This window comes from Falco naumanni, chromosome 2 (genome assembly GCF_017639655.2).
Source record: "Falco naumanni isolate bFalNau1 chromosome 2, bFalNau1.pat, whole genome shotgun sequence".
NCBI lineage: Eukaryota > Metazoa > Chordata > Aves > Falconiformes > Falconidae > Falco > Falco naumanni.
In genome coordinates, this window is record NC_054055.1 from 1,792,946 (window position 1) to 1,814,366 (window position 21,421).

The following is a 21,421-nucleotide window of genomic DNA, read 5'->3' on the forward strand; positions in this document are numbered from 1 at the left end:
ACAAGGAGGAGGGGGAGGAAGGCGCAAGGGGTGAGGGAGGAAAGAGGAGAGCTCTAAGCCTCTTTGCTGCCAGGGAAAATGCGATACTGCATCATGCTGGAAGAGAAAATGAAAGCTGTCCTCGGAACTGAGACTTCTCCTGCTCATCTTGTGTCACAGTGATGGGCTAGGGAAAGGTCACACATGCACTTGTGCGCGTTTGTGTCCAGTGCAGAAATGCTGTGCCGCTCAGACCTATGGTCCAGATGGATTAGGGATGCTTGGGGCATATCTCTGGCCTGTTGGCTTTAGTATCTCCTCATAAGGTGGCTAGCCCGTCACCTTATCCTACCTGCTTTAAGTTCTGGGATTCCTCCTGAAGTCCCTTGCAGCTCTGCCACAGCTCCATGCAGCCCAACGGCCCCAGCTCTTCTGGAGGATAAGACTTAGTGGGATCCCCTGAGGGGTCAGTTCCGAAAGCACGGTGAGGAGCAACCTGAAGATGGGAGGACAGAAGTTAGGGTGCCTTACACCTAGGCCAATTTGTTGCAGATACAGGCTTGGAGGAAGTGTCAGCAGAGATTTATATAGCACTGGGAAGAGACCAGCACCTCTTCTGCCACCTGAACAATGAGCTGGTTTTGTCCACTGTGTCCAGGGATGCAGATGGAGAAGACTAGAGGAGCTCACAGAGTGCCTAAGCAGGTATTTCTGTCCACGCTAAATCAGCCCGGTCTAAGCCCTGCACCCTCAGTGCCCCTCAGATCCATCCGTGGTCAACCTGGCTCCAGTCCGCCACAGCCCCAGTCCCCGGGGCAGAGACTGGGAGATCGATGGAGCTGTGGCTCTTAATTTTGGCCAAGAGGAAGCGCCTGTTGAGAACAGTACTGCTGGGGTCCGTGGACAGTAACTGACACTTGAGGAGCACGAAGATGAAAAGAGAGAGAAGGATGGGGCCACCAGAGCTTGCTGAGGTCGGTGTGTTTTGGCAGCCAGAGAGAGAGGGAAGAGAGTGGAAGCAGAGGACAGCAGGCACAATCAGAGCAGGAAAGGGGAGTGGGGGTGAGGGACAGCATGTCCTGCTATGTCCCTTCTCTCTGAAGAGACCACAGCTCTCTGCAGAGGGAGGGGAGAGAGGTGGCAGGGTGGTAGGTGTAGGACAGCCAAGGTTGGACAGGCCCAGAGAGAGGGGAAGGAGTTGGTCAAGGCAAGGTCATGATGGCTGGACACACAGAAGTGAGAGAAAGGGACAAGAGAGGACACAAATCCCTCACTGGCAGCAGCTGTCCTTGCAAAGTAGACTGTGAGCTGCTCCGGACAGGCTCTGTCTCATCGGTGCTCTGCCATCCCTCAAATCCTGGACAAATGAATCCCTGGGGGAGAGGGAAGAGGGAGGAGAGGAGAGACACGAAGCTTTCCCTCCGTGGAAACTGTCTGCACTGACATCTAGTGGCAAACCAGGCCTTTCCCTGGCAAGGCGAAGAGGAGAGCTGGCTCCTCCAGGCACAGCCGATTCCCCGCTGCTCCCCATGGGCCGTGCTGGGGTGGGTGTTTGAAGGAGAGGTGTTTTACCAGCGCTGTACTGGTCATACTGGTATTTCTTGCATAGTTTGCCTGCCTACACCTTAACAAGGCAGCAAAGCAGTGCCAAAAAAATCACAGGCCCCAACACACCATCATTGGTACAGTGACACTGTTAACGGGGCCCCGGTGGGGTATGGCCCAGGAGGTGACATGGGCCAAACCTCAAGAGGTGTTGAGATGTGGTGACCCTGTTTGGGAGAGAGCTTAAACAGCTGGATGAGGGCTGGGCCATGTCAGACAGCCTCACCCATGCTCCTAGATGGATTCAGAGTGGGTAGCAGAGGTCCCACTCCGCTCTGTCCTCCCTTCAGTGGTTGGTACCAGCTCCAGAGCAGAGGTGCCTTCTCCACCTTGCTGTTCCCAGAGTGATGCTAATTGCTGCCTGGCACATTTATGGGGACCTGCTCTTTGCTCATCAACTTCACACAACTTGAGCAGCCCAGCCCGAAATGGAGGCAGTGTGGGAGATGGCTGCCAGGCAGACCAGCCTGTGGCAATGCCTCTTGGTGGGGCAATCGGGGCCATCAACTGTCTAATTTTGAACATTGGCCCTAACCTGCAATCCGCTACTGTCAGCTACCTACAAACAAGAGAGCAGCCGTGCTGGTTCAGAAGTAATCTAGTCCAGAGTTTCTTTCTGTAGCCAAAACCCCAAAGGAAACAAAATACAACAAACCTGTTTGCAGCAAACACCCACCCTCCCACTGCCTTCACCTGCCCTTTGCGGGAGGACTATGAACAGTCACACCCTGCCCACCCTCCTGAAGCTTCTGTGGGTTGGTAGATCTTGACCACATTTTATCTTTCCCAGGTTGAGTCCCAACCTGCACAGTTTACTTCACAGAGAAGTGCTCCCGAACTGGTCAGCTTCTCTGCTGCCCTGCTCTGCCCCTCTCCCAGGTCTCCTTCACACTTTTGGAGAAAGAGGACCAGATGTACCCAGTGGGCACACCACGGAATTATTTACAGACCCATGAAATGATTGTCTCTTTTTTCTTCTTTTTTTTTTCTCTCCAATAATTCTAACATTTAATTTCTTCTTTTGTTGCACAGTTCCCTGCAGCATCCATGTAAGGAGCAAAGCTGTGCAATGCCCCTGCCTTCGCCCATAGTTGCTTCATTTCTGTAAAGCCTCTGGCAAGGTTTTCCAAGAGAAGCCTTACAAAAAGCCAAGCAGCTTATCTCAACCTTTTTTGTCCTTATCCCTGTATCTTCTGGCTCCCTTCTGGGAGGTCTGCAAGGCAGGACCTCCCTTTGCTGACTCTTCCCAAAGAGACTATATTTACCCACTAGCGTCCAGGTATTTTCATGCATCACTTCCTCCCATTATTATTATTATTTCTAATCGAAATGTCACAACCAAACCCCTGTAATCCCCTACAATCCCTAAATCATTCTAAAAATCGCTGCTTTCCCCATTTTTGGCTACCACAGAAGTTTCAAGCGAGAATTTCAAGTGAGAGTTTCAAGCTGTTACTAATTTAACCCAGTGCCCACACTGTAGAGGTGATGATTGCATCATAGGAGAAAAAATAAACCCACAGAAGATCTGTCCTGGAACTGCAACTGTCCTATTTACTGAATCATTTGTCTTTCAGCAAGGACCACAGCCCTGTTGCTCGAGATGCTGTACACACTGTAGGGAAGACCTGCAATACCTTTAGGTTTAGTTAGCTATTGTCTGTATCTACAGTTAACTATACATTGTTAACAGTTACTGTTAAAATTTGAATAAAGCAGCAAATTACTGGATACAGTATTCTCTGGCGGCGAAGATCCCTGATGTTTCCCTGGAAATAACCAAATAGCCTGTATGTGAATTTTCACACCTTTTTCCCGACGGGAGTTTCCTTCATTAGTGAATACCTTAAAACCCCCAAGGTTTAAATTACAGAAGCAACCTGTTAGAGAGGGGCTCTGCTGCTCCCCTCACCTCCTGCTAGCCCGCCGGCTGCGCTCCCCTCACACCGGGGCTGGCCGGCCGCAGTACTGTGAGGGAAGGGCCTCTTTCCCACCACAGCAAGGCTCCAGGTAGAAAATCGGGCTGAATTATCATGCTGCTAACTCCTGCACCCATGACATATCTCTTTCACCGCCTTTTTCAATGCCGGCTGTAGGCGTTCACAGCAGCCTGCCCGGGCACTGACAGCGGTAGCAGCGGGAAGCCTCCCCAAGATGGCGGCGTGTCCGGGCACCGGAAGGACTACATTTCCCATCGGCCCCCGTTCGCCCGACCACGTGATACCGCCGGCCCAATGGGACGCCACGGAAGGCAGATATAGCACGCCCTCAGGTGCTGGAACCCTCCTTTCCGCCGGGCGGCGCGGCTCAAGATGGCGGTGCAGATCTCCAAGAAGCGCAAGGTGAGGGCGGCGGCCCGCCGAGCTGCGGCTGCGGGGCACTTCCATATCGGCGGCGTCACGCCCGGAGCGGCCCCGGGCCTCACCGGGGTGAAGCAGCGGCGAGGGGATGGCGGCGGATGCGGGAGGATGGCGGCGGATGCGGATCGGAGGCCCGGCGGGGAACATGGCGGCGGGAGGCCGGGGTGAGGGAGCGCGCGGGGCGGGAGGGAGCCGTGATTCCCCCCCCGGGCCTGTGTGGGGCTTGCACGGGGCTCAGGGCTTGTGTGCACGGGGGAGACAGGTTGGGGTTGTGCGTGGGGGTGCGGAACGCTGCTGAAAGCTGATGAGCTTACTTAGTTTTTCTAATTCTTTTTTTTTTTTTTTTTTTTTTTTTGGTAGTAGTAGTAGTAGGAGAAGTTTGGGTTTAGTGACTCCCCGCTTCTGTGGGGCGGCAGGGCTCTTGCCTGTCTGAGAGAGGGAGGGAGGCCTGGGGCCTGTGCCCTGTCACAGTGGAAGCTAGAGCCCTAGCAACAGGCCCTTGTGGGGCTGGTAAAGGGATTTGATCCCTGTATTTATTTTATGTAAACTCATACCCGACTCAGAGTACCACCGCGAGACGTAGCAGCGAGCTATGATTTCAGCCTTCAGCACGAAGTGTAGCTGTGGCGAGGTGTGGAGCAGGCAGTGGTGTAGGCTCCTGCTACAACGGAATTGTCTCTGGGAACTTAAGGGAGGATGCTTTTATTGCTCCCCACTGCTGCTTCCTCTTCGTGGGGGGAGAAACTGCTGGTCTGCATGATGTTCCCAGGGATGAATTGCACCCAGACTCAAAATGTGAAAATTTTATGTTCGGGCTGCGCTCTTCAACAGAGCTTGACTTTGTCCGTTTGTTTTTTAGTTTGTTGCTGACGGTATCTTCAAAGCTGAGTTGAATGAGTTTCTGACTCGTGAACTGGCTGAAGATGGGTACTCTGGAGTAGAAGTGCGAGTCACTCCAACCAGGACTGAGATTATCATACTTGCCACCAGGTAACTGAGATGCTGCTGTTGACTAACTGTGCAAGGCTGTAAGGGAGGCTGCTGGAGGCTGGAGTGGTAGATAACATTATAAGGAACCTACTTGGGAAAGAGATCCTGAAGTGATCTTTAGTGATACAGCAGTGTTACAACCTTTGAACTAATTTAGATGTTCAGCCTGGAAGCATTTTGGGATGATTACAGGCCCAGACTTGGAGGCATTTTTCTCAGTCATACTGCACTTTTTTTCTTCCAGAACTCAGAATGTCCTGGGTGAGAAGGGGCGTCGCATCCGGGAGCTGACAGCTGTCGTGCAGAAGCGGTTTGGATTCCCTGAGGGAAGTGTTGAGGTAAAACTGTCTCTGTTAAAACAGTAGCAAGCAGGTTGTGCAGTTGGTTCTGTGCACTGTCTGGATGGTGTCAGCTGAAAGGCAGTTTGACTTGGAAGATAATTTGGGGCATGTTTTATCTATTCTTACAAAACTCTCTTGCACTGAAGTACAAAAAGCATTATTGTTTGTGGTATTTTGAAGTGCTGTTGCTTTGGCTGGTTTTCTCTGATTTCCCAGTAAGTAGGATGCAGACAAAACTTTTTAAACTTCTCTGTAAATATTTTGCAGGGGATGTTGCTTTCCCAATATTGAAGTGAGAAGCTTGTCTTAACAACGTAATGTTTGTTATTCATGTGTTAGCATTACCTTTATTGAATTCATGATGTTTCTGTCCTTACAGAGAAACTGTTCTGGTGCAAATATTTGAGATATTTGAATGTAATACTGTAATGAAATAAACAGTGAAGTGACACACCATTAATTTCTGATATTTTAATGTTTGGAACCTGGTGTCCTTACTAGTACTTCCCTGTCAAACAAATCAGGGGTGGGGGGGAATGTGTGATCTGGGGTGGTGCTCATAGTTACACTTGCTGGGCCAGTGTTGCTGGATCACATTATACAGTGAATTTTGCTGATGATCTCCAGCAAATGCTTAAACATACTGAATGGCACAAGCCCTCACAAAGCACAGCATGATCTGTCAGCTCTAGGAATACAGTGTGCCTGATTTTGAATGTCAGCTTCTTCTGACATACCAGACTTTGGCCTCTTGGAGAGGTTAGATTTAATACTCTCCTAGCTCACTCTCCTAGCTTTCAAAAATCAAACCTTTTATTAGGTTTGATTTTAATACTTAAGCAAACTGATGTAACTGATATTTTGCAGAAACCATGTCTTAAGTGAAGTTCTTGTCACGGGCTGGATACCTCTCTGCAGTGATACCTAATGTTTTGGGGCTGTTTGAAGCAGCAGCTCTTTGAGACTGCGCCATGGATGTGGCTTCTGACTTTCAGTGAAGTGTCATCAGTGTGTCTCAGCTCTGCCAGGAGTAGGAGACAGGCACCATATGTATTAAGGGTGTGTAGTGTACAAGGATGAAGCTTCTGCATGCAAATGTGGAAAGACTAGCTGAACTGAGTGTAGATAGTGGAGGCATAGAGTAGTACAAAGCTCCAGTTCTGTGAAATTAAAACTGTCTTGAAGTAGAGCCCTGTTTCTGAGTTTACTTCTTTTCCTTTGTAGCTCTATGCCGAGAAGGTGGCTACAAGAGGTCTGTGTGCAATCGCTCAGGCAGAGTCCCTACGGTACAAGCTGCTGGGAGGTTTAGCAGTGCGTCGGTGAGTAGAGCAAATTGAGTGTGATGGCATAGTGAAGAATTCAAATACTATTTCGGGAAAACTTGCCAACCCGTCTGTAGTTTGAAAATTTAACCTAGTAATGCTGCACTTAGAGAGGGCAGTTCATATTTTTGACAGTTTGTACACAGTTGAAAGAGATATTTGCTAGATAATGTATGTTATGCATAAAAGTTGAAGTCTTTAGAGTCTTAGATCAGATTACAAGTTGTCTGACTGGTGTGCATAAAGCTTGCATTTGGGGTTTTTTTTGTGAACGAATAGGTGGAGGACTGAAACACTACTTCAGGCCTTCTTGCTGAGCTGTAGCTCATCAAGTGACAGTGACCTTGCTTCTCAGATCCCTTCTGTGATGATAAGATGACGAGTCAGAAAAGTGGGTGGCTCTTGTTGCAGTACCTCTGCAGTGCCATGTTCTGTGATGCTGTGGGTGGTTCTTCAGCAGGAGCATCCTCTCATCATTGAATGATTTAGAGGCATTTGTCTGAGAAGGGCTGAGGAGCTGCACTCCTGACATGGGTGTATTGGCCACCTTCAGCTGTGGAGCTGCTTTTGTGTCACAAAGAAGGTGTGCCTGTCACTGTTTCCACCACCTTACAAGGACCATAAGTCACAAGGGTTTTCTTAGGCTGGATTTGACAGTGCTAAAACGGTGTGAAGATTTTTGCTGCTTTGAGTAACATTAACAGAGCTTTGGTTGCACGGGTGTGTGTTCAGAAGACTTTACAAACAAAAGTTCAAGTGTGATTGCCTGTGCTTGAAATTGGGGTAAAATGCCTCTGTGGAACCATGTAGATTTGGCAGAGTGGGAGTAATGCTGTGCCTGCTCTCTTCTTGCAGAGCCTGCTATGGTGTCCTTCGCTTCATCATGGAAAGTGGTGCCAAGGGTTGTGAAGTGGTTGTGTCTGGCAAACTTAGAGGTCAGCGTGCCAAGTCCATGAAGTTTGTAGATGGCTTGATGATCCACAGTGGAGACCCCGTGAATTACTATGTTGACACAGCTGTGCGTCACGTCCTTCTCCGGCAAGGTGAGTGGCTGAGATGCAGATCCCTTTGCAGCTCTGTTGATTTCCTTCTCTGGGTTTTCAGAGTCCAAAGTTGGAAGTGCTCGAAGCCAGGCTGGATGGGGCTTTGAGCGGCCTGGTCTAGTGGAAGGTGCCCCTGCCCATGGCAGGGGGTTAGAACTAGGTGATCTTGAAGGTCACTTCTGACCCAAACCATTCTGTGATTCTAAGATCTCAACTCCTGGCATCCTGTGCCTGCAGGTTGGACGTTTCCTTCTGTCACCTGTGAGTGGCAACTCACATGATATTGATGCACCACGGATCCTGCAGAGTGGTTCAATTGTGCTGCTGCTAGTTGTTCTTACTGAAAATCTGTTATTTTCTTGGGCTTTTGCAACGAAGCTCTCACTGTGGAGTTTGCACATTACATCTGAAGTAGAACTTTATTTGTATTTGTGTATGAGAATGGGCAGCGGAGAAGGAAGGGGCCTTCAGCAGACGACAGGATTTTATGTAGTCATCCCAGGTCACCCACTTTTCTAGTGGTGGTGGCTGATTGTTTCCAGTTGAGAATGTGACTAGATTTTCTAGATACTCTCACTTGTATCCTGTGGCCAGTTACAAAACAACTTGCAAATGAAACACACATTGACTTGAGTTGTAAGAGCTGTTGGCAGTTTAGATTCTGGCTTTCTTGGCTCTTAGGGGTAGGCAGGCAGAACACAGGTGTTACAAGACCCATGAAAAAGCAAGTGTCAGGCAGTTTTCCCCCATAGCTGCGCCCTGGCAAGTCTTCCCAGCTAAACCAGCCAAGCCTGCTTACGCTTATCCTTCCTTCTGGTAAAACACAAATGCCTTACCCATCTTCAGTGGCTTTGGGTTACTTAATTACAGAACACCTGATGTGGGGATACTAGCATAGACAAAGCTATTTTTCACGTTCCCTTTGGTGATCAAGCGATGACAAGTCAGAAAGGATGTCCTTGTGTCATTGCAGCCTGTTCAGTGCAATGTTCTGTGGTGCTGTGCTAAGGCTGTCCTGGGCAGGATGTCCTACTCATTGGATGATTTGGAGGCATTTGTCTGAGAAGGGATGCAAAAAAACCAGTGCAATTTCCCAGGAAAGTGAGCTGAGCTACCCCAGGAAGGACAGGGTTTAAAACCAGGGATAGCATGACTTCAGAGTTAGCATGTTTTCATCGTAGTCCCAGGCTGTGCTTAGCAAAGGCAATGAATTGGATAAATGTAAACATGCTGATGTAAATTCACAGTAATTAGATTTTTAAGCTGTAACAAGTTTGTGTTGATCAGCTTGCATCTTCAGTGTTGTCAGGAGATGTTTTTGGTGCAGGTAGCATATTTTGCAACCTTGGGGCTTGTCCCTAGTGAATGTGTGGCTGATATTTCGTATTGAATGAGCGTGTCTGTTTTCCTGTTGCTCTTCACAGGAGTACTGGGCATCAAAGTAAAGATTATGTTGCCCTGGGACCCAAGTGGAAAGATTGGCCCCAAAAAGCCTCTGCCAGACCATGTCAGCATTGTGGAACCCAAAGAAGAGATCTTGCCCACCACCCCCATTTCAGAGCAGAAAGGTGGCAAACCAGAACAGCCAGCTATGCCTCAGCCAGTTCCCACTGCGTGAGGGGTAAGTGCCTGAAGCAGTGGGAGGTGGGTTTGGTGAGGATCCATGTGGGGAAGGTGGCTGTCACGTAACTGGGGTACTGGGAAGAAAAGCTGCTGTGCTGCATCAAGTGCAGTGGTCAGCAGGATTGGATTGAGTGTTGCCATGGGCGAAGGGGGCATCTGCAAAGGCATGCCACAAACCACCTAAGCACACCCTTCAGTGAAGATGAGATGACGAGTCTGAAAGGGAATATCCTTGTCCAAGTGCCCGGTTTCATGTTGTGTTCTGCAGCATGGATTTGGGGACCTTGGGTCACAATTTGAGTGACTTAGAGGCATTTGTCTGAGAAGGGTTCAGTGCCTTTGATGTTTTCACATTGTGCCACCTGCTGCCAGTGAATTGTCTCTGGGACAGGGTGTATATTTCTTAGATACTCCCCCCTCCATGGGATCTGGTTTGGGATAGACTTAGAAGCTGGTAATGTTCAGTACAACATGTAGGCTAGTTTTGTAAGTAAATAATCAAGGTTTGAAATCCTGTCTCCCTGAATGAGTAGCTTCTAAAGACAGAAACTGATAGCTTGAAATTGCCTGAGACCTGCTTGGGGTTGTTCCCAGTGAAAATGTGCAACTTGCTGCTTCTGAAAGTTTTGCTCGCTTTCTCTTGAGAGCAGCAGGAGGCACAGGGCCTAAGGCCTCTTCCAGAAAGCCGCCTTTGCCACTAGTGAAAACCGGGCTGTGATGGTCTCTGACTGAAGCTAGCCCTGCGTGAACTGGGAGGGTTCAGGGTGTTTGCAGAGCTACGGTGAAACAAGGGAATCTGACTAGCAAGGTCTGCTCCTGTTGGGGAAAGGGGGATCATTGGCTAAAATGCACCAAGTTAGAGGTGCCATTTAATTCAAAAACTTGAAACTTGTTTATTAGTGGTTATGGGAAATGGTTTGCCACCATCTCACTTGGTATTTTGTTTTTTGTTGTAGGGTTTGTAACATCTGCAACCAGAAGCTTGACTGTCCTGAAAACATGTCTTAATAAAATCACAAAAGACAGTGTTTGTGGAGGTGCTTTTTTTTGCAAGATGTATTCCAGGAAAGCCTTGTTCCCATCTTTGGTACGGAGTTGTGTAACCCTTTTGGAGCGAACTCACCAGATCCTGATCTAAGAGTGGGGAAGAATGCTGATTTCTAGGTAGAGCTGGAGCAGTGTTCTGGTGTTTAGGGGGTCATTAATAACACCCCATTAACTGGAGTAGTACTGGTAACTCTTCAGTTACTTACCAGTCCCTTTCTCTGAGGTTTCCAGAAGGGGAAAGCTTAGTAGTGTCCAAAGCAGTTGCAGTAATTGGTATCTTTCTGGCTTCAAGTGAAACACTACTACAGTGTACTAAATGCTTTTTTCACATCTGTGCATCTGTTTCCCTTGTCATCACTGGAAAGACATTCAGTATGTGACTTTCAGGGCTTTAGACCATATAGGAACGTTATAACTCCTGTTAGGGTCAGGTGACCTTAGCTGGCGGAGATGTGGGGTGAGACAAACTTCTGAGTAGGTATTTAAACATTAGTTGGGGTGGGGGGAGTGTGCACTGTGGATTTCAAACCTTCTGTCCTAAGCTTTGGGATGGAAATACATTGAAGTGATTGGGGAGGAAACTTTACAGGGCTTGAGTAGACAGTCCATTAATGTGTCACTATTAACAACTGGCTTTAATAAGCTGTAAGACAACATGGGTAGATGTTGATAATAGATCACAAGGCTACTTAGACTATTGAACTGCATAGTCTGTAGGCAGAGGTGTGCTTTTACCTCTCTTCCGTTGCTCTATTAATTACTGTTGGTGCTGTTCTTCTCTGCTGCGGTCAGGCTAAAGCCCTGTGGCTGAAGCAGTCACACTGAGCATTTGGTTAAGTTTCAGGCAGAGATTCTAGTTTTGTCAGCTCCTTTCCCAGTGTTTTTCAAAGTCCAGTGTAGTAATGGGAAGAGATTATAATTGATCCTGTTGTGCCTAGGATCAAGGCTTTGTTTTGTTCAGATTTTGCAAAATTCAGAATCTGTTTGTTGCATTAACAAAAGTAGCACAATTCTGCATAATAATTTCTTAGGAATAGCTTTTACATCCAGATTTACATTTTCAGGAGGCTTCTCTGCAGGAGCTAGGCAGGCAGTTTACAAACTTAATTTTAAACAGTGTCAAGAACTGGTCTGTCTGGCAGCATGTGTGGATGTGTGAGCCTCAGTCCTGTTCCTGGCTTCTCTGGCAGGCCTGGAAACCCAGCCTGGCAGGGTGCTGGCTGAGAAGCTGGTTAAGTCTGTCAGAAACAGATGTGCCTTCTTGGGGTGTCAGAGAATGAGTCTGATCTCAGGTTTCTGTGCCATCTTTCAGTGGAAAGCTTTAAAAAAAGTTATTATATGTTAAGTGTTAGGGTGAATAATACATCAATTTTTTATTTATTTTGAAATAAAAATTTGAATTTGGAAAAGAATTCCAGGGGAAAAATGGTGACAGACCAGGTTTGTCATTTTATAGAGCAGGAAATGCGTAAAAGCTGGAAGGCTTTAAGCAGTAGAAGAGTGACACACAGTGCAAGGCCATGTGTGTTGTGTCTATAAATTCTTAAATGTCCTGGTATGCTGGGTGATGATCAGCTAGAAATTCCTCCTGCAGTCCTCTAGTGAGGGCTGACTTTCCTGGAGACTGCTGTTTCTTTCTGGTCTAAAGCTTTCCATCCCAGTCCATCAGCCTATTAATATCACAGTGCAGATCACTGGTAGAACCAAGAGATAATTAGTTGCTTGTCTGTAAGATCGAGGTGTGTGAGTAGTGTGTTTAAGACTCGTATTGCTGTACCTCTCTTGCTAGATCCATCATGTTGTGAGAAGTTGAGGACAACATCAAGGATTACCACTCTGGTGAGACCCCGCCTGCAGTACTGCATCCAGCTCTGGGGTCCCCAGCACAGGATACATGGCCCTGTTGGAGTGGGCACAGAGGAGGCCACGGAGCTGGTCAGAGGGCTGGAGCCCCTCTGCTGTGGGGACAGGCTGGGAGAGCTGGGGCTGTGCAGCCTGGGGAGGAGAAGGCTCCGGGGAGACCTTATTGCAGCTGTTCAGTACTTAAAGGGGGCTTATAAGAGTTGAACAGACTTTTTAGTAGGGCCTGTTGCAACAGGGCAAGGGGGAATGGCTTTAAACTAAAGGAGGGAAGATTCAGACTAGGTGTAAGGAAGGAACTATTCACACTGAGTGGTGAGGCACTGGTACAAGTTGCCCAGAGCAGCTGTGGGTGCCCCATCCCTTGGAACATTCAAGGCCAGATTGGGCAGGGCTGTGAGCAACCGTATGCAGTTGAAAATGTCCCTGGCTGTGGCAGGTGGGTTGGACTAGAACTTCAAAGGTCCCTTCAACCCAGACTATTCTGATTACCCCATAATGGTCAAAGTTTGCATGTGTGAACTGAGTACCTGTCTGGCGTGCATTGGTTGGAGTATACTACCACTATGAGCTGTTTGAAGAAGCTGCTAGAGTAGGCTTAGAGGGAGCATTCAGTTCTCTGTGCCATGAGGGTGCTCCCTTCTCTGGGATGAAAACCATGAGCATTTAAAGCTGCAAGATGAGCTGGGGGCAGGATAAACTCAGGAGCTCTGGAAAGCTTTTAAGTTGCTGTATTGACGTTTGGGGTTGATGGTGTTCCTGGGCTACTGGGTGTTACTGCTGGAGATGGCTTCTGTAATTTTGTGCAGTGAAACACTGATCCAGCAAGCACTGGGTGCTTTTTTAGTCCGTGAGGAGCTTCGTGTGGGTGTGTGTGCCTGCCCATCCCAGATGTGGCTGTTTTGGTATGGAAAGGGGAGATGACTGGCTTTTAGTTGCTTGTGGCTGTGTGACAGAAGGTTGCATGCTTGAATGGACGGCAAGTTAATCCCTTTCCAGCAGTGGAAGGACATGGGCCAGCAGGGTCTGATGCTGCTGGATTTTTCAGCTACGGAAAGCATCTTTAGCTGTACAGCCACAGTGATGGTGCAGGTTCTTTGCAGTTCTTTTTCTTGCTGTTTCCTTTTATTAGATCCCAGCTAGAGAAGCTTTGGGTTCTCAGGTCAGGAAGGCTGGTCCCTGTGGCTAACAGCTCACTTCTCATTCCTATGCTACCGTATTTTAACAGTCATTTGCTGCTGTGTTAAACGGCAGGGCAGTGGGTCCTTTACCTGTTAAGTATTAAAGATGTTGGATACTTGCAGTTTCAGGAGAAAAACTCAAAAGTGAAATGAAAAGCTGACCTGCTAATAGTGTTCCTTTCCCATGTCACAGGAATTCATCTGTTGTTGTGTATTAAGTGTAATTCTTGTCCATAATTGCCAGATTGAGAAAGGTGTATTGGATTTAAGGGTGGCAAGGAACCCCTTGGCTTTTGTTGAAGTGTTTTGTCTCCACCCAAACCCTCCAAGTGACACTGGCTTCCAGAGGTTCATTGAAAAAGTTTTATTGCAAAATTATACAACTGTCATTGTGTGGTACAAGAACAGGTAATAAAAGCCATCAGACACCTGCATCCATATGATGCAAATTATTCACAATATCACACAGTGTGTTCTTGCCTTGCCCACCCCCTTTACCCACCCCCATCCTCCGTTAACGTGCTAGCCTGTGCGAGTTTCAGTGCACTGATTCACTGGGTAGTGTCTAGCATACACACTGGGCTTTAGGCTTCCTGTGCATTTGGGTACATCCTTGTGGATTGCCTCCTGCTTCCCAAGACAGCAGGGAAAGCACCTGGGAATATGATCTGGGAAGAGGCTTAAGGAGAATAATCTCCCATTCTCGCTGGCTTGGATAGGAATTGGGGCAGATGAGCTCGACTGCAATCGTGTAACCTTACAAACCTGGAGAAGGCATGGTTGGGTCAAACTTGGGAGTGCAAGCTGCTGTATTTTTGCCTGTAGGAAAGCCTAATAAACTTTGGAGTTGTAACTTGATAAGTGGGCATAGTCCTGTGTGTTGTCTGAGAAAATGCAGTATTGGGCTTCTGTGTAGCAACCTGACAGTAAGCACATTGGCAGGGAAATAAACAAAGCAAAGCAATGCAGTCACTCTCCTTGCTGGTTTTTAAATAACTGGCACTTACATTGTGACACACAGACTTCTCTCATTTCGATAGTTTTGTCATTACTTGCTTTGCGATGTCTTGCAGTGCATAGCAAGGCTTACCTGATGTGCTTCAATGTTCACAGGATCATGTTACTTCTTTAAATGGTGTTAACCCAATGGTATCTTTGAAAGAAGGAGGAAGATAGGAGTAGCCTCCAAGTCTAGGCTGGATCAGGCTGTGAAACTTGCTCATCATCAGACATAAATACGAGTATAACTATAAATACATTTGTTTTTCAGCATGCCCTTGTCCAGGTCAGCCAACAGAGAGTTAAAGTATCATGGTGGAGAGGATCTTCAGAAAAGGGTCATTAGGAAGTCAGGTAAGGGCAGCTCTAAAGCTTTGTATTTAAACAAAAAAAGAGGAAATGAACATGATCCACCTCCCTGTGAGAAGCCAGCAGCAGTCCCTTAGCCTGCTACAACAGGTCACAGCCCTGGTTGTAACTGGGAGAACCTTCACAGCACTGTCTCTTTCCCAGCCCTGTGTGCTGATGCAGAAGCACCAAGAGAGTTCCTCTGTGCCTGCTACAGGATGTTTAATTCCAGATGTTGCCCCCAGAGGGGTGGTGCACAGCTGTTACACACCACTGAAGACAAGAGAGAAGCAAGGAACACTGCAAAGCGACCAGAGCAGCTCTGGTGTGGTGCTGTGTAGCATCAAAGGGGGAGAAAATTAAGTGACAGAGCTAAACGTGCAGAAGCATTTGAGATGGAAGGGTGGAGAGCCTGTGCCTTTGCAGGGCTGATGGTAGCAGCGAGATGCTTACAGGAGGCTAAACTCGAGTGCAGGGAGGAGCTGGGCGTTAGCCTGAACGCCTTGGCCGAGTATGCCAGCAGCTCAGACAGTGCATGCCCGTTGCCTTCCCCTCCTGGTGACCCTCTTGTGCCAGGCTCCACTGATCCTCTCTGGAGGTGGGTTTGTGCAATAAGTATTTTGGGGTGAGGTAAAGTGTATGCTGGTTTCTCATCACAATGCACCCTGGTCTGAATAGCACCCATAGTTCGAGAAGGATACAAAATAGTGTTTCCCCTTTTTTGAAATCCCCCGCTAAAAACACACAAACCAAAGCTCTGGGAAAAAAACCCACCACCCTAACAACCTAACTACAACTCATCACGCATCTTGTCTCCTTTGGGCCTCACGAGCCTGCCAATGAAGAGAATTGAGTTGGTTTTACTGTCCTTGATCATGAAGATGAAGGGGTGGTCAGCATAGAAGAGCTTGGGGTTCCTCATCTCCTCTCGGCCATAGATGTCAGCATCATAGGGGTTTCCTTCAGTGTCCCATTCAAGAGCAGCAGCGTGGAAGACATTGGATAGGTAAAGGTCTTTCTTGCCAGAGATTTTTGACAAGTCAGCCTTGGTTTTGTCAATGGCTTCTGTCAGGCCCAGATCAGCCAAGTGTTTCTAGGAGGAGAAAAGAGGTCAGCAACCCTCCCGGAGATGACACTGCGCAATCCTTTCCAGCCATGGTTAGGCTAGCCACTGGAAAAAGGATAACCTGTCATCCCGCTCTCTTCCCTCCCACTCCAAAGAACTGTAATGCCCCACTGTTTTCTTTAAGGACTTTTCTTTACCTGAAGGTCATGGCTGACTTCCAGGATGACTTTAGGCAGTGAGATGGCCACTGATCTCTTCTTCATCTTGCCAGCCCAGGCCTTCAGCTGTTCCCTGGTCAGCAGTTTCTCAACCCGCTCCAGAGGCTCCACATGGTTTGGCATGATAAAAATCATGCTGGAGAGCTTGTGAGCAAGTGGCATCTCTACCACCTGGAGCTTCTCTGTCTCATCATCATAGTAATTGTAGAGACCTTGAAATCAGAAGCAGGAAATGGTGAGGTGTGGAATAGAGGCAAAGCTACCCACAACCTTGTGAATTCACCCTGGACTTTCCCCAACCAGCAAGCGAAGTGAGTCTGAATGCTGTTTTGGGAACTGGTCCAGCGCTATTGGAGCTGGCAAGAACTCAAAACTGCAGCTCCTATTTGCGTGATGAGCTAGGATTTATTCCTAACAGCCAAGTACCCAATAGTAAACGCGGATTCTCTCTGTTCAGAGGGACCGAGTCAGCAGAACAAGCGCAGCGTGCTTTGTTCTTTCTCACTAATAAGTGAGGCAAAACAGTCTTGGAAGCAGCTAGTGGAAAACCGGATAATGGAGCAGCAGTGAGCGTACCTTCAGTTGGTCTTGACATGGGGCAGGTTTGCAACTTACCGGTGCGATGCATCATGGGGACTCCCACAGTGTAGGAACGGGTCACCATGAAGCCACGGTTGTCCACCATCTTATGATGGAACTTCTCATCCCAGTGAGCTACAGGAGAGAGAAATTCAGCTTGTAAGAAAAGGGAATGGGTAGTAGTTTCATGCGCAGCTCCCAGCTGCATGCTCTGAAAAAGAGCATACCTCCAGTGGGCCTAGGATTAGTTCAGCTTCCAATTTGGGCTGTTCTGTATTGGCTCAGGCCAAGTTTTGGGTCACTTATATCAAGAACTGAAGGTGGAACTTACGCTTGAAGAACATGGCATTGACAATGAGAGCTCCATCAGTTTTCTCAACATCTTTTGTGACCTCTGGGAGTTTCCCATCTGTGGTCTGTGCTGCCCACTCGTTAATGGATTTCAGGGCGCTCCTCTTGTCTCGAAAGTTGATCTTGGAATGCTCGTAGTTGTAGTGTTTCTTGCTGTTCTTCACAAAGTCATCAGCAAAGTTGATGGAGGCGGGGCCGTACAAGCGGTTGCCAATCTTCCAGGTGACATTGCGGGCTGTGCTGTTGCTGACCTCGTTAAGGAGCTCAGACAACCCGCTGTGCACGTAGTCATCATTCAACTTGTCTGCGCTGAGCACTGCCTTGGCTTGGGAGGCAGTTGTGGCCTTGCCCCCAAGGGACACGAGGCCAAGAGAAGAGGCCACGACCACAGGGGACAGCAGGATGTTCTCCATATTCTTGTCTTTTGCCATGGCATGGTAGAGGTTGAAGGCCAGTGTTGTGCTTCGGTCAGCCAGCGTTGTTGCCTTGTCACTCAGCTTCCTGTCCTCCGAGGGCACGGCTGCAGCGAGGCCGCAGAGAGCAAACACCAGAATAATCCACATGGCTTTGGCAGCACCGGACACCTCTGAGGACCTGCTGGGGGGCAAGAAGAGCTCACCATCAGCATGATTCAAGCCTTTCCTGGAGTGTTCAGAGATCCCAGGGGCTCTTCCAGGGAAACCCACTCCTGTGCTCCAGTGAGAGCCACAGCATCTGCATTAAGGTTTCACTTGGGGTGCAACAATGCCAAGTCTGTGCTGGGCTCTTTCCCTGAGCAACAATTAATCTTCAAGAGGCCAGGCTGCACTCTGGCATGCAGAGCCTGTGCGCTTTGAATGAAAGCTGCTTTTTTTTAAGCAATTTTACTATGTTACTACGTGCTTATGTACAGTAAATGATTTAAGGAGGGGCCAGGGACTGGAAGCAACACACGTTTCTCATACAATTTCAGTAGGACGTGGGGGAATGTCTTTAAACTGAAAGAGGGCAGATTCAGATTAGGTATAAGGAAGAAATTCTGCACTTTGAGGGTGATGAGACATGGGAACAGGTTGCCCAGAGCAGCTGTGGGTGCCCCATCCCTGGCAGGGCTCAAGGCCAGGCTGGACGGGGCTGGGAGCAGCCTGGGCTGGGGGGAGGGGGCCCTGCCCCTGGCAGGGGGTGAGACTGGCTGGTCTTGAAGGTCCCTTCCAGCCCAAACCCTTCTGTGATTCTCTCCTCAGAGCAGAAAGTCAAGCCTCCGCCCTGTCAGGGAAAGCTAAAAGTGGAATGTTTCTGCTGCCCAGGGACCACATAGCACGGTGCTGCCTGTCGATCCAGGGGCTACTGCAGTCAGTGTATGGCAGGGCTCATCCTGCCGGGGGACCTCAGCCCAGTACCCAGATGCTCAGCTTTCTAGACACTAGATGGAGCACAGGAGCTTCCATTCCACCAAGCTTAAGCCGGAGAGGCCCCTCGAGAAGATCCAACCAACCCTCTCAGTTCAGCTCTGTTTGACTTTGGTTTGCCTGTACAGCCCTGCCAGGGGGGGTACTGGGGCAGAGGAAGGTGGTGGACCCCTTCCCCCCCTAGCAGAGCCCCTTCCCAATAGGTTCATGCATTAGGTAGGTGCACCTATGGCCCAGTGAGGGCTCAGAGCTACTAGCTCTTGATAAATCTGCAGACTGATCAGTCTTAAATGCTGTGTCTCAAAGCTCTTTGGAGCTCATCCCACCTGCCTCCAAGGCTATAACCTGTCCACAGACCTTCCCTCCCTCCTGACTTCACACTGCTTGCAGCAAACCTTCCTGATGGCAGATCCTCAGGGCTTAAATTCCACCTTCACGCCCACAGTGAGCTTTTGGGTGAGCTTTTCCTTGACAGGCTGCATCACGTCCAAGGTTACAGTGACGTTTTGGACCTTGGTCCTCTCCTTCTGCCCTGCTCCTGGCCAGCCTCAGAAGCTGCTGCTTGCATTGGGAGACAGGAAAAGGCTGCAACAGGGCAGCTTCAGGGTTAAAGCAAACAGAGCAGGAAGCGAAGGGCCCGCTGGGATTACATATGGAAGGAAACATGCACACAGCCCGAAGCAAAGGGAATGCGCAGTTGCACCAGGGTTCCTTTGCCAGAGTGGGACTTACGTAGCCTCAGAGAAGGAGGCAATTTTTATCCTAAAATCCTTTTAGGAGTAGGACTCCATTGGAAGAGCCATCCCAGCTACTTAGGAGCAAAGACTTGTGCAACAGGCTCAAAACTGCCCTTGTCACACTTTTTAAGGTGCAGACAGGATTGGGTGCAGCAAGCATTTAAAATCTGAGGGTTTTTGTTGGTTTTTTTTTCTTCCCTTTTATTTCTAAAGATACCTTGAAACTGTTTCATAGTGAGGTCAACGTTTGCCTTTTTCATTCTGAAAGAAAACAGATACATGGAGTAGTTCTCTTGTGAGCAACGGGCAGCCCCCGCCACTTACATCCTCAGCTTAAAAAAGGTTCATTACTTCAGAGACTGGGGAGAAGTTTGGCCGGGTGCGCTGGGCTGTGATGAGTGACGCAGCCTGCGGAAGCAGGACAGAGAAGTTTTGCCCATCCTTGGATTATGGCCGAGATTATTGGTGAATTCATAATGCAAGGTGAAAATCAAGAGGGAATCTAGAAGAATGGCGCAGCCAGTAACATCCTCTCTTGCATTTGTACGGCCCAGCCCTGCAAGGGGCCGCCCCACGCCAACGTGGCATTCCACAGACCTCCTCGGGGCTGTGGGGACCCGCTCTTTGGCAGGGTTTCGAGGTGCCATCATCCACGACAGCCAGCCGGAGGCACGCACCCCTTCGAGGGCTTATTTCTCCTGTGACCAAGTAGCAAAGCCACAGGACGGAGGCAATGCAAGCAAAAGGCCATCTCCATGTCAGCAGCGGGCCGCGACACTTTGTTAAGGCAGGCAGGACAGAGTTAGTCAGTCTCGTTGCAGGGAGAAGAGCTCTGCCCCCTGCGCTGGGCTGGTGCCCAGGATCCCGAAGGCTCCCAGGCTGGGCAGGAGCAGGGGCTGGAGGATTTTCTCGGCCAGGGCTGCTCCGGGATGACTTGGACCAAGTTGGTGCTGCTTTTACCCTCCTCTCGTCTTTGTTTACCCCCTGTAAGTTTCTCCTGGGTGTAAAAACCAGGACGCAATTTCACCGCAACAATCTCTAGCAAACTGGAGGTGGCGGGGAGAGGGATCATCTCACATCTTTTCTCAAAAAACAGACCCAGCTTGTGGGACGGTCTGTACCGTACCCACATCCCCCACATCAACCCACCCCGCTGCAACCCTCCTCCCCCCTGCAACCCCCTTCCCCCGTGCAATACCCCCACCCCGACCTCCCTGCCCTGTGGGGCCAGCCAGGAGCATGCAAGACCCCAAAGTAACACTTGGCCTGCTGCAGCCTCAGCTTGGCCGCATCCCAGCCTGGTGGTGGTCTGGTGGTCCGGGGGTCCTGCGAGCCCAGACTGCCCCGCCCCCCCGCGTCCCCTTACCTGCGGCGCTGCGAGCCGGGGCGCTGCTTTGCTGGGCTCCCCTGTGCACCTCCCGGTCCCGTGGAGGGGGTATATAAGGGGCAGGCGAGAAACTTCTGGAAAGTTGGGAAAAACCTCTCAAAACCGCCTGGGGAGGGAGAGGAAGGGGAGGATCCGATCCAGCTCTCCCGGCCTGCCGCCAATGGCAGGGAGCGCCCGGCCCCGCTGCTGCTGCTGGAAGGGGGGGCCGGGGGGCCGCGGGGTCCCTCCTTCTGCCGGAGCTGCCTCGCCGCCGGGCCTTGCAGCAGCAGCAGCAGCAGGACAGGACCCTCTCCCTAGTCAAACCCGTGCTTTTGCATGTTGACGGGGCAGCGGCCCATCTCACTCCCTGCCTCCCCCCGCCCTCCGGAGGCTGGGTGGTTGTTGGCATGTCAGGTGGGTGATTTATTTATTTTTTCCGGGGTGCCATCCTCCATGAAGTCAAGGATGTTGCAAAGTGCTTCAGCCACAACCACAGCAGTCGCAGGCAGCACATGTTAACATCTGTACCTGGTTCAAGCCACATCTTGCCATCCGAAATGCCCCCCTGCCCCTCCCCCCCCGCCGGCTCAGGGGTACCCAAGAGGACCTGCATTCGCCTTGCAGGGACCCAATGGCTGAGTTACAGGCAGCTGGAGAGCTTCTTTGTATTGCTGTATCCCAGAGACTGGTTTTTCATCCATCTTCCCCACCTGTGCCTAACACCCATCTCCCTTTCCCCAGCAGCTGGGCTGATGGAGTGGTGAACCTCTTACCCATCAATTCTTCCATACTTCCAAATTCCCCCTGTGCTGTAGGTGCGAGATGAGCAGGGCAGCTGGGGTCTGTTCTTTGTTGTAGTGTAACACAGTGGCAAAATCCTCATGTCTGGCAAACTCACACAATTTAGAAAAGCATTATGGTAGCAGATATCCACAGCCCCCACAGGAACGTTGAAGGAGTTAAATGCTCGTGCTGCCTGGTGCCAGACTGCCTTGGCCAGAGGGCTTACAGCAAAGTT

The 21,421-nt window shown here is 49.6% G+C and overlaps 2 protein-coding genes and 3 non-coding genes across 6 annotated transcripts; 4 read left to right on the top strand and 1 right to left on the bottom strand.

Moving 5' to 3' along the window:
• Positions 1–3,794: 3,794 nt before the first annotated feature.
• Positions 3,795–10,288, top strand: RPS3 (ribosomal protein S3). The gene is made up of 7 exons (XM_040583827.1): positions 3,795–3,926; positions 4,804–4,934; positions 5,179–5,272; positions 6,500–6,594; positions 7,453–7,640; positions 9,065–9,261; positions 10,220–10,288. Exons 1-6 carry the CDS (start codon positions 3,897–3,899, stop codon positions 9,256–9,258), a joined length of 732 nt encoding a protein of 243 aa, XP_040439761.1. The 5' UTR covers positions 3,795–3,896; the 3' UTR covers positions 9,259–9,261; positions 10,220–10,288.
• LOC121084125 lies at positions 6,957–7,105 on the top strand. Its single transcript, XR_005826593.1, has one exon. It is a non-coding gene; the product is annotated as a small nucleolar RNA SNORD15 (small nucleolar RNA).
• On the top strand, positions 8,561–8,708 carry LOC121084126. The gene has a single exon (XR_005826594.1). It is a non-coding gene; the product is annotated as a small nucleolar RNA SNORD15 (small nucleolar RNA).
• LOC121084127 lies at positions 9,455–9,591 on the top strand. The gene has a single exon (XR_005826595.1). It is a non-coding gene; the product is annotated as a small nucleolar RNA SNORD15 (small nucleolar RNA).
• A 3,412-nt stretch (positions 10,289–13,700) lies between the features above and the next one.
• SERPINH1 (serpin family H member 1) lies at positions 13,701–20,565 on the bottom strand. Of its 2 annotated transcripts, none has more exons than XM_040584132.1 (5): positions 20,404–20,565; positions 16,893–17,509; positions 16,598–16,696; positions 15,962–16,194; positions 13,701–15,791 (listed from the first exon to the last, which is right to left on the bottom strand). In XM_040584132.1, exons 2-5 carry the CDS (start codon positions 17,473–17,475, stop codon positions 15,489–15,491), a joined length of 1,218 nt encoding a protein of 405 aa, XP_040440066.1. In that variant the 5' UTR covers positions 17,476–17,509; positions 20,404–20,565; the 3' UTR covers positions 13,701–15,488. The 2 variants fall into 2 exon arrangements, with proteins under 2 accessions (XP_040440066.1, XP_040440065.1); XM_040584131.1 differs by having other exon boundaries at positions 16,893–17,506; positions 20,404–20,535.
• Positions 20,566–21,421: the final 856 nt, after the last annotated feature.

Excerpts from the sequence above, each read along its gene's own strand:
- RPS3 (XM_040583827.1), top strand. The coding sequence starts at position 3,897 with ATGGCGGTGCAGATCTCCAAGAAGCGCAAG. Across the intron at positions 3,927-4,803 it reads AGATCTCCAAGAAGCGCAAG|TTTGTTGCTGACGGTATCTT; the intron begins GTGAGGGCGGCG and ends TTTGTTTTTTAG. Across the intron at positions 5,273-6,499 it reads TCCCTGAGGGAAGTGTTGAG|CTCTATGCCGAGAAGGTGGC; the intron begins GTAAAACTGTCT and ends TTTCCTTTGTAG.
- SERPINH1 (XM_040584132.1), bottom strand. The coding sequence starts at position 17,475 with ATGTGGATTATTCTGGTGTTTGCTCTCTGCGGCCTCGCTGCAGCCGTG. Across the intron at positions 16,697-16,892 it reads CAATGCCATGTTCTTCAAGC|CTCACTGGGATGAGAAGTTC; the intron begins GTAAGTTCCACC and ends TCTCTCCTGTAG. Across the intron at positions 15,792-15,961 it reads AAGTCAGCCATGACCTTCAG|AAACACTTGGCTGATCTGGG; the intron begins GTAAAGAAAAGT and ends TTCTCCTCCTAG.